The following is a 14,340-nucleotide window of genomic DNA, read 5'->3' as shown; positions in this document are numbered from 1 at the left end:
TAAAGGATTACATTTCCAATCATTAGAGATAAGCAGACCAGTACCTCCACCTCTTCCAGTCAGACGGGGGAGTGGGAAAAAGAGAAATTAGTGGAGAGTGCTGCAGGTGTAGCATTGCCCTCTGGTTTGATCCACGTCTCTGTCAGGGCCATGAGATCTTGAATGACTGGTAATAGAAGTAATAAAATCTGCTTTGTTTACAATAGACTGGTAATTCCAGAGACCAATAGAAAAAGAAAGTAGTGTATTAGTAAACATAGGCAAAGTGCACAGGTTGTTAGGATTGCGCTGTGCAGGTGTAGCATTGTCCTCTGGTTTGATCCACGTCTCTGTCAGGGCCATGAGGTTTAGTCTTGAATGACTTGTATTAGAAGTAATAAAATCTGCTTTGTTTACAGCAGACTGGTAATTCCAGAGACCAATAGAAAAAGAAAGTAGTGTATTAGTAAACATAGGCAAAGTGCACAGGTTGTTAGGATTGCGCTGCCTACCGTGTGTGATGCGTGGTTTGCGAGTGGTAGTGATAGTAGGGATCTGGAAACACATGGTAAGAATTGGTTATAAACAAACTGAAAACAGAAGGGAAACATGTAGTAAGAAAGAGAATGATTTCAAAAGCGATACTTATGTCCCTTGCCGGTGTCCCTACACTGTGGAGTCGAACGGTAGAGTCGATGGTCTTTACACTCTTCGGTCTTCATCGTTTTGTGTCGGTTTCGTGTGGACGCAGATATTTCTTCAGACGAGGGGAAAAAAAGATCAGATAGGGAAAGCACTGGCTTCATGTGGACGTAGCCTGAGACAAGAAATATATACACTTACGAGCTGCTTTTAACTTCTGCTGATTGACTGCTTCTCTCAAAGAGTATATCTTTACACTGTGTTTTGCTGGCGCTTGAACACACTTTCCTGTTTATCACACAAATGGCCAAGCAAAGCGCACAACACTGACAAGGTATGCGATACAGTATGAGACCAAATGCAATTTCAGCACGTCTCCACACAGTCATTATCAAACCTGACCTGGGCCCCAGTTAGTCAAGTATAAACTCTAAGACTATGTGCCATATTTCTAGAGAGAAGAGCGGCACCACCTCAGGAGGGATGAAGACCATCTCTTTTCAACAGGTCAGGTCTGCCCCAAAAACTCCTCCAATTGTCTATGAAACCCATGTTATTCTGCGGGCACCACTTAGACATCCAGCCATTGAGTGACGACAGTCTGCTATGTATCTCATCACCACAGTAAGCAGGGAGGGGACCGAAGCATATTACAGTGTCTGACATCATACTTGCAAGTTCACACACCTCTTTAATGTTATTTTTAGTGATATCTGACTGGCAAAATCGAACATTTAAATTTGCCAAGATCTCTTGCTCCCGGTAGGCATTGGACTATGGTGGCTGTTGTCTCTATTTTCTCGTTCCGTACAATAGAATCGCCAATAACTAGAGCACTTTGATCAGGTTTCTCAGCGGGTGCATCACTGAGTGGGGAGAACCTGTTTGATGTTTTGATCGGAATGAAAGAGAGGTGTTTTGACCCGTGACTATACCACCTCACAGTCACCCAGTTGCCCTGCTGCAGAGGCTCTGTAACCGGAACCGAACAATGTACAGGACTCCCTGAGCTAGTCGCATACAAAGCCTTATTTAAGGCCCTCTCATTCTTACTGTCCTCAATTCAATTTTGGATGCGTGACCAGTTCTGAAATGTTCTCTGTCAGCCTAACTATTTCCCTACATTTATCACATGTGAATCTCTCGCTGCTGACAGAGAAAGCTAAACTATACATGTGGCAAGCAGGAGAAGTAGCCATTACTCACTGTGTTTGTTAAATGATTCCAACTTACCACAGTTGTTTGATGAACTCGGGAAAAACGGAGCGAGAGAGAAAAGAAACGCAGCGAGACAGAGAGAAAAGAAACACAAATGGAAATGCAAATGACAAGCTAACAGGCTAACAGAATGCTAACGTGCTGCGTTAGCGGTTTATATTAAAAAGCGAATGATGTCAAATTAGTTTGATAGATAATTTCAGAAATATGGTGAGAATTATGTTATATTTTAGCAGTTTAAACAACAGAGAGTGATAGTAAGAGTATATATAGATTATTTTAATCTCTTTCTCACTGAAAATAAAAGCTAGGTGGTCATGCCTGCATGGCCATCGAACCCTAGAGGTTAAGGTTGGCTTGATTTAAATCTCCAGCAACAACAAACACTCCACCTGTCTGGACAGAGAGTGGCTTGTTGATAATGCGAACTTAGTGGTGGTATGCAAATTGTTATGATGAAAAAACCAGCATATGCTGGTTAGGTATGTTTTGACACTGGGATGCTGGTTTAAGCTGGTCCTTTGCTGGTTTATGCTGGTCCTTTGCTGGTTTAAACTGGTCCTTTGCTGGTTTAAGCTGGTCCTTTGCTGGTTTATGCTGGTCCTTTTGCTGGTTTATGCTGGTCCTGTGCTGGCAAAGGACCAGCATAAACCAGCAAAGGACCAGCTTAAACCAGCAAAGGACCAGTTTAAACCAGCAAAGGACCAGCATAAACCAGCAAAGGACCAGCTTAAACCAGCATCCCAGTGTCAAAACATATCTAACCAAGCATATGCTGTTTTTTTCAACAGGGAACAACAGAGATTTTATTTATTTGAATGCATTCAAATGAATTAATGAGAGAGAGAGAGATTGTGAGTGTAAATTACCTGTGTCTGTACAGTGTCTATGTAATAGTGAAACTGTGAGTTTAAATACAAAATCACCTCATTGCTGAGAAATATTATTTAAGATTTCTGTAGTAAGGCTGTTTTATTTATACAATTCACAGGGCAGAGGTTGAAATCAAGTTTCTATGCCCCTGAATGTTTGTGTGTGTGTGCAGTCTATTACCAACATATAAAGTTTCCACCTCAATTAAGAAAGCTTCTAGTGTGAATGCATACAGGCATACAACATCAAAACGCTATTTTTGTGGGCAAACCTTGCCTTGTTGTGACTTAGAATTCCAAAGAGAATAAAATATATGTGTTTAGACACAGATCAGATGTATACATATTGGATATGTATCCGATTTAAAATCACATTTTGAAGTTGCTGTGAATGGATGCAAAAAATAACAAAAATCAGATCTCGTGCAGATTTTTGAGTTTACATGAGTGCAACAAATTCCAATCTGTGTCAGATGTGAATTAAAAAAAATAATAATCTGATTTTTTTTTTTGTGCCAGTGTAGACAAGATTTTAGTATGTTGCAGACCATTAAAGCTCCCTTCATCACAAGTGGTGCTGGATTCTTTTTTAAATTTTTTGAACAGTTTGTTTCTACACACCTTGTGAAGTGGTAAAGTTGCACCAGATCCCATTTTACTAACATTTAAAATCAACTCAACTAATAAGATATCACAGTGAAACAAAGAGAAACACCATCTTTTATAGAAATGTAAATGTGAACCAGTGGAGGACTGCACGTAAGACTACATTTCTGAAGTATGTTTATTATTACATTACTGTTGATATATTTTATTAGGTTGCATTATTGCTGATGTCATCTAACATATAAAGAGAACTCTTATAAATTCACAATATGAATGATATTCTCTCTACTGGTGAGTGTTGATGTGTTGTTGAAACTGTTTTGATCCACCTGTAGGTTGTCTGGCTGTATGGTGACAGAGGAAGGCTGTGGTCATATGTCTTCAGCTCTGAGTTCAAACCCCTCACACCTGAGAGAGCTGGATCTAAGCTACAATCACCCGGGAGATTCAGGAGTCAAGCTACTCAACCACAAACTGGAGGATCCAACCTATAAACTGCAGATACTCAAGTATGTCAAACATTAATAGAGTTCTGCAGGGATGACGTCAAAACCCGGAAGACCAATTCACCATGGGTCCCCTCTATGAGATATTCCTATGAGGTTTTATAATGGTGGGAGGGTTCAATTTATGAATAAAATATGGTCTGTGGAAAACATAACTTGATGATAATTGAATGTTATGTTCTACAACGTAAACTGCACACACTCACACCCCAAACTTTCTTATGTAGTTACTTATTAGAAACATGCATTTTAAAAAAACAAACATAACTTCAAAAGTTGTGTTTTAGATATGGGTGTGTGTAATTTACATTACATGACAGTACCTGAACGTTTTGTTCTGCAATGTTTAACACGGGGTTCGGTGCCTTGCTCAAGGGTCTCACCTCATTATTGAGGGTGGAAGAAAGCGCTGGTCATTCACTCCCCCCCCCACCTAAAATCCCTTCTGGTACCGAGACTTGAACCCGCAACCTTTGTGTTACAAGTCCAACTCTCTAACCATTAGGCCACGACTGCCCCCTCGTTATAAAACACCACAGGAAAGTAGGAGTGTGACAAGATCTCGTGCCATGAGATTTTGCAAGATTAAAATATGATGAGATTTCTTGTCGAGGTGAAAAGCTGTTTAAGTGTGAGGGTGAAATTATTATTGAAGATGCTACCGCTATCTATGGACCACATTTATCTATGGCCATTTTGCTGTTTTTATAGAAATAAAAACCATTTCATTCAGTTGGATAACGGTCACTTCAATTCTAAACTGAAAGCGTCTGCTCTGTTCATCCAGCACGAGTTGCGCACAGTGCAGCAGGAATTACAGTTCACTGATTATGTGACAACAGTAAAGCAAGATGACTGATAAGGCCATGGAAAAATGTCTGAAAAATGTTTTATCTTGTAGAATGCACATTCAGCACTGCTGCTCACAAATTTGAAAACAAAAGTCAAATGCAAGCATGCATTCAAAAGTGATTTCAATACCCCGCATTTTGAGAGCAGCTCCCCAATATCAAACCTATCTTAGGCTGGGCTGTGTAGTTATAACAATCTCTTAGCTCTGTATCATGCTTGAAGAAAAATTTGGTCTCTGTTTGCACTTTGAGTATTGAAAGAGTACTTCGATTATGGTTGTACTTAATAAGACTAAGAAAAACACTGTTATTTTTGTTGTTAGGGGCCAAGCACCTAATAACATTTCAGAGATATAGCCTCACATCCATTTTGGCATGCTCTCCAAATCCATTCACACATTATTTGAAAATGGTTTGACTAAACAACTTGCCAGCATGGTCTGAAGATCATCTGAGCCTATTTTGGTGAAAATCGGATGAGCATCTAGGATGAGCTCAAAAAAGTTGGCATTAAAAATTGCAAAAAAATTTGACCTGTAGAAATTTACATTTTGTTGACTCGACATGAACCAAGAATTTAGAGGAAAAAGAATTTTACTTCTAAAATTTACAGATCAAAAGATATTAGCATAAACATGAGTGCAACTTTGAACTGTTGGTGGTTTGAGTTAGTGACTCCAAACTTGCTATGGTAAAAGTTGGGACTGTCCCCTATCTGAGTGCACAATTTCATAACTTTCCTGCAAGAAGTTCTATGGGCTGCCATAGACTTGAGCGGAAGAAGAATATAGCTGCAAGCAGCAATTAAAGGGCCAAGCACAATAGAAGCAGAATGAGGAGTAAACATGGCTGCAAGTATCAGACCAAACGCAACGAGTAATTAAAGACATTTTAAGATGATTTTAGTAAAAATGGCTGAAAAAAATCATAAACACAATCAATAGTAATATGATTTAATGGTTTATCACTTTTGACCAATAGGTGGCAGTGTTACCAAATTGATGTGGTGTGGTCAGTGTGAGGTCACAATGACACACAAAGTTTGGTGTCAATATGTCAAAGCTTTGCAGACATACAGCCTCAGATGCAGTTTGGCACCATGCCATCAAATTTGTTGACGCGGCAAATGAAAACCATTTCACCTACCGACACAAAATCCATAACATTTTGCTGTAATGGTCTGAAGATGATCTAAGTTCAATTTAGAGAAAATTTCGTTTAAAAATAAGTTTTCAACCTCAATCTAAATGTCGGACAGGAAGTTTGGCCAATAACGGAATAATTTATATTGATGTTCTCGGCATGATCCAAGGAATCTATCAAGACCAGTATCATAACAAAAGGCAAAATAATTTAAAAGCTATTAGCTTTATTTTAAATGTCATTATTAAGAGTTAATAATTTCGTATTAATGGTTTTTAACTTTTAACCAATAGGTGGTGCGGTTACCAAATTGATGTGGTGAGGTCAGTGTGAGGTGACAATGACACACATAAAGATTGGTGCCAGTACATCAAAGCTTTGCAGAGATACAGCCTCAGATGCAATTTTTATCAAAAACCTTCAAAACGAAATCCATAATCTTTCACTGGCATGGTCTAAAGATGATTTGGGTCAAATTTAATGTAAATTGGACCAACGGTATAGGGGAAGTTTGAAAAAGTAGGTTTCCAACGTTAATCAAAATGGCAGACAGTAAGTTCAGCTGATTATGGAATAATTAGTATTTATGGTCTCAACATGATCCAAGGAATCTAACAAGACCAGTCACATGACAAGAGGCAACATTGTTTATAAGCTATTAACATTATTGAAAGTTCATTATTAATAGTTAATAGTTTCATATGAATGGTTTATGACTTTTGACCAATAGGTGGCGCTGTTGTCAAATTGATGTGGTGACAATGGCACATACAAAGTTTGGTGTCAATATGTCATTCAAAAGATGAAAAATATGTCAATAGAGCAAAAAAAAAATCTTGTTTTCCCTTTGAATTAAGATTATTTTTCTTGCACAATTGGTAGATATGTTTCCTTGTTTTAAGCACAAACTGACAAAATTATGATACCTTTTTCAGAAAACAAGATTTAATAAAAAGTTGCTTTGCTTCTCAACTACATTTATCTTGATACAAGAATGTTTAGATATTTGTACTAGAAAACAAGTCAAAAATACTAATTAAGAAATTCTTTTTTTTTTTTTTTGCAGTGGGTCTACCATTTTGATTTTCTTTGAAAACATACTTTTTTGAACTCCTCTTAGGCTGTTGGTCCGATTTTCAACAAATTTGACCCTGATCATCTTCAGACCATGCCGACAAAAAGTTATGGATTTCATGTCAATATAAGAAACGCTTATCGTTTAGTGCATGAATGAATTTGATGGCATGGTGCCAAACTGCATGTGAAGCTGTATTGAGGCTACAAAGCTTGGAAATATTTACACCAAACTCACATTGACCACACCACATTAATTTGTTAACACCACTACCTATTAGTCAAAAGATAATGCAATAAAACAGTTCAGGTATATATTTAAAGAAAGAATCACGAGGATGGATAAAATTTAGTGACAGCCAAAATGCGACTCGCATCTCTCACCACGAGCTGGCACGCAAGTGACTTCAGCAACCACTGATTAACTTCACATAACATTAATAACTTAAAATTACAACCTCATTTCCACAAAACGAGTGTACAAACATGTTTAACAAGAAATATTGCCAGAAATAATCGATCAATCAACTCTATTATTTGAGTGGGTTACATCCTCCTCTGCTCAAAACTCTGATGTTCTCATCAGATACTTAATTAACTGCCTGACCCATTAGGCTAAACAACAAATCACAAATCAAATTACTTGGGGGTCTCTTTTCTCTTTGGGACCTTCTCAACCCAACAAGAGAATCATGTCTCTCTTCATCACTCAACTCATCATGCTGTACTGACACATCAGCATCTTCCTTCACTAAGGATGAAATATCTTGCTGAATTTCGGTCTGGAAAAATCTACACTTGGAAGTGGCCAACTTCAGTTTAAAAGCAGAAATCCATTGGAGAACTTTCATGAGCTGTCCTCATGCTGTTCAAATGTGTCTTAAAAAATTAAGTCATCAAGAAAAGCTATGACTTCCTGCAAATTCAAACCAGCCATGACTTTCTCCATGGTTCTTTTAAACGTTGCAGGAGAATTTGTCAGTCCTTGTGGTAAAGAAATTGACAATTTACAAATGGCGAAGTAAATGCCGTTTTGGGATGGTCACTTTCTTCTACCTCCAACTGGTAGTATCCACTCTTTAAATCTAGGACCGAAAACCACTTAGAGACTGACAACAAAGTAAACGTCTCCTCAATCCTTGGGAGAGGTTATGAGTCTCTTTTTGTCAGTTTATTGAGTTTGCGATAATTGATCATCATTCTCAAATCTCCATTTTTCTTCCTCACCAGTACAACTGGGGAAGCGTAAGGACTGTTAGATTCATCAATTATCTCACTAGTGAGCAAATCTAGCAGATGTTTCCTCAAATCTCCAAAATCAGCTGGTGAGACCTGACGGGTACGCTCTTTGAAAGGAACGTGGTCAATCAGCTCTATCTGATGTGCTACACCTGACACGTCCCACATCAAGATCATGTTTGGCGAACACACTTGACACTTCCCGGCTTATTCTTTCAATGATGTGAGCTTTGAACTATCAGAAATAGGAGAGTCGCCAAAATCCAGAGTCACAGGATCCTCCGTCTCTGCCAAAAGATCAGGGCTGTGGTGGCATGTGAAGTTCCAATATCATCAAAAAGAGGCACAGATTTAATCCAGTCCACCACTGAACACTCAGCGAGCACTCCCATTGGGAAACAATTTGTCCCGCAGCTCCCTCAACCCGAAGTAGGTCTCCCATAGGGGTAATGCCCCTATGTTGTAAATACTGCCTGTAGAAAGCTTCGGCTACACAAGTCACCTGGGATCCAGTATCGATTAAACAGTGACACTCAATTCCATCCAACCAAACTTTAATTTCCCAAGTTTCCCCGATTAGACCATTAGGAATCTGGTTACACTTTTCTATGGAACTTTTCGCAACTACAGCTTCTGTTCATTCCACAACAGAAGCTACTCCAAGTTTAAATGCACGATGGACGCCATCACTTTGGTGGGAGAACTCCTCTGCTCATGCCTCTGCACTAACTTTTGTTGCACCAAGGCTGCATTCACAGATTTAGTGCAGTGAATGAATTGCAAAAAATGAGAGTCCTCACCACAGTGGTAGCAAAACCCACCAATAGACAGTGACTTAGGTTGAGTTTGAAGCACAGGGCATGATGGCTTCCCTTCTTTGCCTCTTTTCTTCTTGGGCCCATTGGCCTGGAATTGCTCATACACCTGTTTATTCACTGAGGCTGGCTTCTGTGCTTTAGCTTTTGCCACCTCAGCTTCAAGCACTTTTATACATCTCGTCAATGCCATACTGTCTTGCACCTCCTCAGGGTTTGCTCCGCACCCCTGGTCGACAGTTACATGGATTCATACATTTCTCTTTAAGCTGCTTTTCATGCTCGTAAGACCTCAGTTTTGAAAGCAAGCTAGAATAGGTAATTTCAGATTGTGACAAGTCTGTTGACAAATATTTAAGACGCAACCGAGTAATCAGAACTTCATCCCAGCACCCTCTAATGAACTGTTTGAGATGTAGTGCCAGAATGTTTGCAACCACTCCCTTCTTTTCAACCACCTCCTGCATCAGAGAATGGAGTCATCTTAAATAATCAAAGGGCTTTCCACCCCGTTCTGGTGCGTCTCTATAAACTGAATGTACAGCTCGTCTCCACCAGTCACACTACCATAGGCATTTTCAAGCTCCAGCGCATACATTTCTGGTGGTGCATTGATACCTACCCCAAGGGCAACATTAAGAGCAGGGGGGAGAAGAGTTTCATGCATCAAGTTCCTTTCCATCGGGATTGAATCATCTTGAATTGCAAATGACACTTTTGATGCTGAATTTGCAGCTAAAGTCTGCCTCACTCGAGGCTTTGCATCACAGTATGTTCTTGTAACAGGGTTTGAAGTGATAGGGCCCTTGTCAACATTATCAGCCTTGTGTGCAAGCTTAGTCACCAGCTGCTGGCTTTTCAATTTTTCAATTTGCGCCAACAGCTGATCAGCCATATCATCCAAGGGTTGAACTGAATCTCTCTGTATTGGTGTGGGAGCACTCAAGTGATGCCGAACATCTTTTATCTGTCTACAATCTAGTGTTACAACGCCCCATACATTTTGGCTGCCAGCATTCAAATATTCTTCTTCGGCAATTAATGGGGTGGTAACCTCCTGAAATTCACAGAGAAGCTCCCCTGAGGATTTGACACCTAACCCCTCTATTTTCTTCACCTCATCAAGATGGTCAAAGAATCTCCTCACTTCTGTGAGAGTAGTGTTTGGATTTACCTTTGTGAGTATTACGGACCTCCCAGGATCAAAATTATGTTGCTTGCACAGATCCATGGTGAAAGGAAAAGAGGAAATAATAATAATAATAATAATAATAATAATAATAATAAAAACAATATAAAAAAAATTATATCGGTAGAAAAAAATTTATTCAAAGCAGTTATAAAAAGTTATAAAATTGATCACAAGTGCAGCCCCACGTTGGGCGTCATATTGTTGTCTCTCTATTCTTTAACCCATTTGACAGATTTATATCAATGAAAAGGAGGAAAAATATCTACTGGGTCTGAGCTCACCAAACACGGATAAAGCTCTATTTATAATGGTATTTGGAGGCTCGGGTTCAGGGTCTTATCAAGTCAAGTCAAGTCAAGTCTGCTTTATTGTCAATTCTTCCACATGTACAGCACATACACACAGAGAATTGAAATTGCGTTACTCTCAGACCCTTGGTGCATACAGATAACACTAACAGTAGAACATAAATACAGATATACAGATTAAATTAGCTGGCTTGTGTGGGTTAGCCGCTAGCCTAGCCCGGATACCTCCGCGCTTACCCCTCTTCTGCTTCCTCTCACGCCGCTTGTGGCGCCTCCGCTGTGGGCGAGATGCAGTAGTGGGGGTCGGTGATGGTGTGGGCCTCCGGAGCAGGCTGAGATCCCGCAGCTCTTCGGCGTGCGCAGAGTTTAACTCTAAAAATGTGGTTCTGCCGACATCGAGCAGAAACTCACGACTGTATGCGCGCTTCGAGACAGATAGACGCGACGAATACGTACAAAAACACTGCGACTCACAAGACAAAAAACACGAAAACACCTTTCTGTCGGGAGAGAGAGAAGCCGCAGCGTGTGAACGCGCCGCCATCTTGAATCATCAGATATTATATAATAAACACATTAAAAAATTGTTTATGACATGTCTGCACTTTTCTGTATCTTTGCACTTTAACTGCATTGCAATATGTTTGCAAAAAAAAATAAAAACATATGTGACCTCAAATATATGGCTGTTAGGAATGTCGGCCAAATTTAGCTGAAACCCCGCGGAGTTGCACGCACACCGCGTTTTCGGATCAACAGGTCATCAGCACGGAAATAATCCTAAAACACATTAGCGGGCATATTATACTAACATCATTACATTCAACTCCTATGCATAAAAGCATATTTACTCACGCTAAATTGTCGAGAGCAGCAATCACACACACGAGCAGTTCTTCCAATGCGCCAATACAGGAGAGCAAACCACACTCACACTCGTTCATCGAGCGTAGAACGAGAACAAACGCCATTTCATTGAAGCCCGCGAGACTTTAAACATCACCTGTCCTATCGCGTCACCTACCCCTTAAAGGCATAGCAAGCTCATTCCGGTTACATATATATATATATATATATAGTCAGTTGAGTACAATGCAGCCCTTTAACAATAAAGCTGGCAATCAACAATTACAACTGAAAAAAAAAATAGTCCAAACAGTGACAAAAGATTTTATATATATATATATATAAGAATACCGAAGTCCTGAATAAAGTAGGAATTTATTTGACTCAGTTCAGTCAATCCTCGCCAGAATGAACAATGAAGACAATTTTCCTTCCTTACAAACAAGCCCTCTGATTGCGCAATCCATCCGTAGTGAAATCCAACGCATCGCTCCCTCGTGGCACGAATATAAAACAACCTCGATGTGAAGAAACAGTCCGACCTCATCGAATACACACTACATCCTCCAATCTCATGAGCTAACGCAATAAAACAGTTCAGGCATATATTTAAAGAAAGAATATATATATATATAAACTTGTTTTACATGCCCAAACCTTCTATGCATTAAGTATGGAATAAAAAATACATACAGTATATGAATGTGAATACAGAAAAAAATATTCTCAAACATCAGAAATATTGACAGAAATAATCAATCAATCAACTCTTTTATTTGAGTGGGTCACAATGTCATCCCTGCAGCAGTCTATACTGACATACTGAACATGTCTGTGCATGATACATATCAACATTAATGTATGTTTGTTTGTTTATAGTGTGGATCATGGGGGAGAGATCATGATAACAGCAGGACTACAAAAGTGTAGGTCTACAAACAATCACACGCACACACACACACTAGGGCTGCTTGATTATGCCAAAAAGGTAACACTTTATAATATATTTTATTAATAAATCATTAACAAACATTATTTAATGCTTAACAGAACATTAGTTGATATATATTGCTATACATAGCTAGAAATATGAGAAAATGTGCTTGTTAATGTTTACTAATGTACTTATTCAAAATTACCTAATGATTAACAGATCATTTAATGTAAATTAAAATGCTTACAAATATCATTAAACTTTCGATTCATATGATCATGCCCTTTAAAAAAAATCTACAAATACTTTTAACGGAAATTATACAATGATGACAAGATTATTTGTTAATGTACTTTTGAATGCTAACAAATGTCATTAAACTTAAGTTCACATATTACCTAATGCTCTTTTTCACATTTACAAATGTTGTGAAAAATGAGCTTAATCAGTCATTTTAAGCTCTTTACTATTCACTGAACTATTCATGTTAACATATTGTTTATTAACTCATAATCACAGTCTGTAAAGAACATATATTTGGTCTTCGTTTGTTGTGTAGACTTCTACTGTTTTCACATCTTAACAAATCATTTATTTATTATTTGTTCATGTTTTTGCAGTAGTCAATCTAAAGTTGAAACTATTTGTAAATGTTTGATAATCATTCAGTACCTTTATGGGTATTGGACTTTTAGCTGCTGTAACAACATTTGTGCAAAGGTTGGTTAGTTAAGTTTATGTAAATGCTTCTTAAAGACGTAACACACATTGTAATTTGGGTGTATATAAACCTAAAAAACTCCTTCAGCTAAGAGCAGTGAGTGATTTTCTCGGTCTTTTGTTGTTTGATTAATATGAAGCACACAGTCAGCAGCAGAAATAGCCTGCTGTCACTTTAAGAGCCACATGGATCCAATTTACTGTTACACACGTTTTTTCATTCTCAACTGTTTACGTTCACTTAAGACATAGCCGACAATTGTTTATGTCAGTAATCACCAAGTGCCGCGCATTTGGACACATTTTGCATGTATTTGACAGTTTAGGCACGCACCTTAAGCTAAAAGAGGAATTTATACATGTCCGTGTTCCTTTCCGTGTCGGAGCGCATGCACAGAAGTCCAGAGGAACAGCGCGAGTTCTCTTTTGCGCTTTTAAAAACATTTAGTCAACAAATAAATAAAGCATGTCCCATTTTGCAAAAGTCACGTTATATGATTTGCACATACAATTGGGCTTATATGGAGGAGCGAAAGCGCACCGCTAGAAAGGGGGTGAAATAGGGCACAATAATTGTATTTTCTCAATTATTGTATTTTCATAATCTTTGGAGATCGAAATCGAAACTGTATTTCGATTAATTGCACAGCTCTAGCACACACACACAAACAAGTCAAGTCAAGTCACCTTTATTTATATAGCGCTTTTAACAATACAGATTGTGTCAAAGCAACTGAACAGCATTAATTAGGAAAATATTGTGTCAATAATGCAAAGTGATAATGGTAAAACACTCAATTTTCAGTTAAAGGCAGTTCATCATTGAATTCAGTGATGTCATAATCCAGCTCAGTTCAGTTTAAATAGTCTCTGTGCAATCAAGTCGACGATATCGCTGGAAATTAAGTGTCCCCAACTAAGCAAGCCAGAGGCGACAGTGGCAAGGAACCAAAAGACAGAATGGAGAAAAAACCTTGGGCAAAATGTTTTTTAAACGGAAACGGTGGTGCGTTGAACACACTGTTCTGATGACGCAAGAGTTGCAACTATGGCAGTTGAGAAGGCTATTCTTTGTGTTCTTTTTGAATAATTTTTGGAGCCTGATGAAATCGGTCTCTTATTATTTTAGTTATTTTGCCTTTAATGTAAATAAACATGTGCAAACAATATACTTGCTCTTGTAAATTAATTTTGATGTTAATTACATTGTGCGAGCTCTCTCTTTAATACCGCGTGGTTTATATACATGTTGCTGCTGATTGGGCTGATATGTTTGTCACACCCACCAAACAAGAGAAAACGCATCTCAAACCCGGTTGCACACCGTTGCACACCGTTTCCAGGAAACATGTCGTTCAAACCGGAAACCGTAGCAAAACGGTGCACACCGGTTTG

General features: G+C 38.6%; 1 protein-coding gene across 1 annotated transcript in view; it reads left to right on the top strand.

Moving 5' to 3' along the window:
* The window catches only part of LOC107685899 (NACHT, LRR and PYD domains-containing protein 3-like), a 57,836-nt gene that overhangs the window by 40,731 nt on the left and 2,765 nt on the right, over nt 1-14,340 (top strand). The window contains exons 10-11 of the mRNA XM_016482632.1: nt 3,653-3,826; nt 12,171-12,217. Coding sequence (XP_016338118.1) covers nt 3,653-3,826; nt 12,171-12,217 — 221 coding nt within the window. The remainder of the gene's footprint in view (nt 1-3,652; nt 3,827-12,170; nt 12,218-14,340) is intronic.

This window comes from Sinocyclocheilus anshuiensis, unplaced genomic scaffold, assembly GCF_001515605.1.
Source record: "Sinocyclocheilus anshuiensis isolate Anshui unplaced genomic scaffold, SAMN03320099.WGS_v1.1 scaffold1074, whole genome shotgun sequence".
Lineage (NCBI taxonomy): Eukaryota > Metazoa > Chordata > Actinopteri > Cypriniformes > Cyprinidae > Sinocyclocheilus > Sinocyclocheilus anshuiensis.
This window is presented reverse-complemented; position numbering and strand designations above follow the sequence as displayed.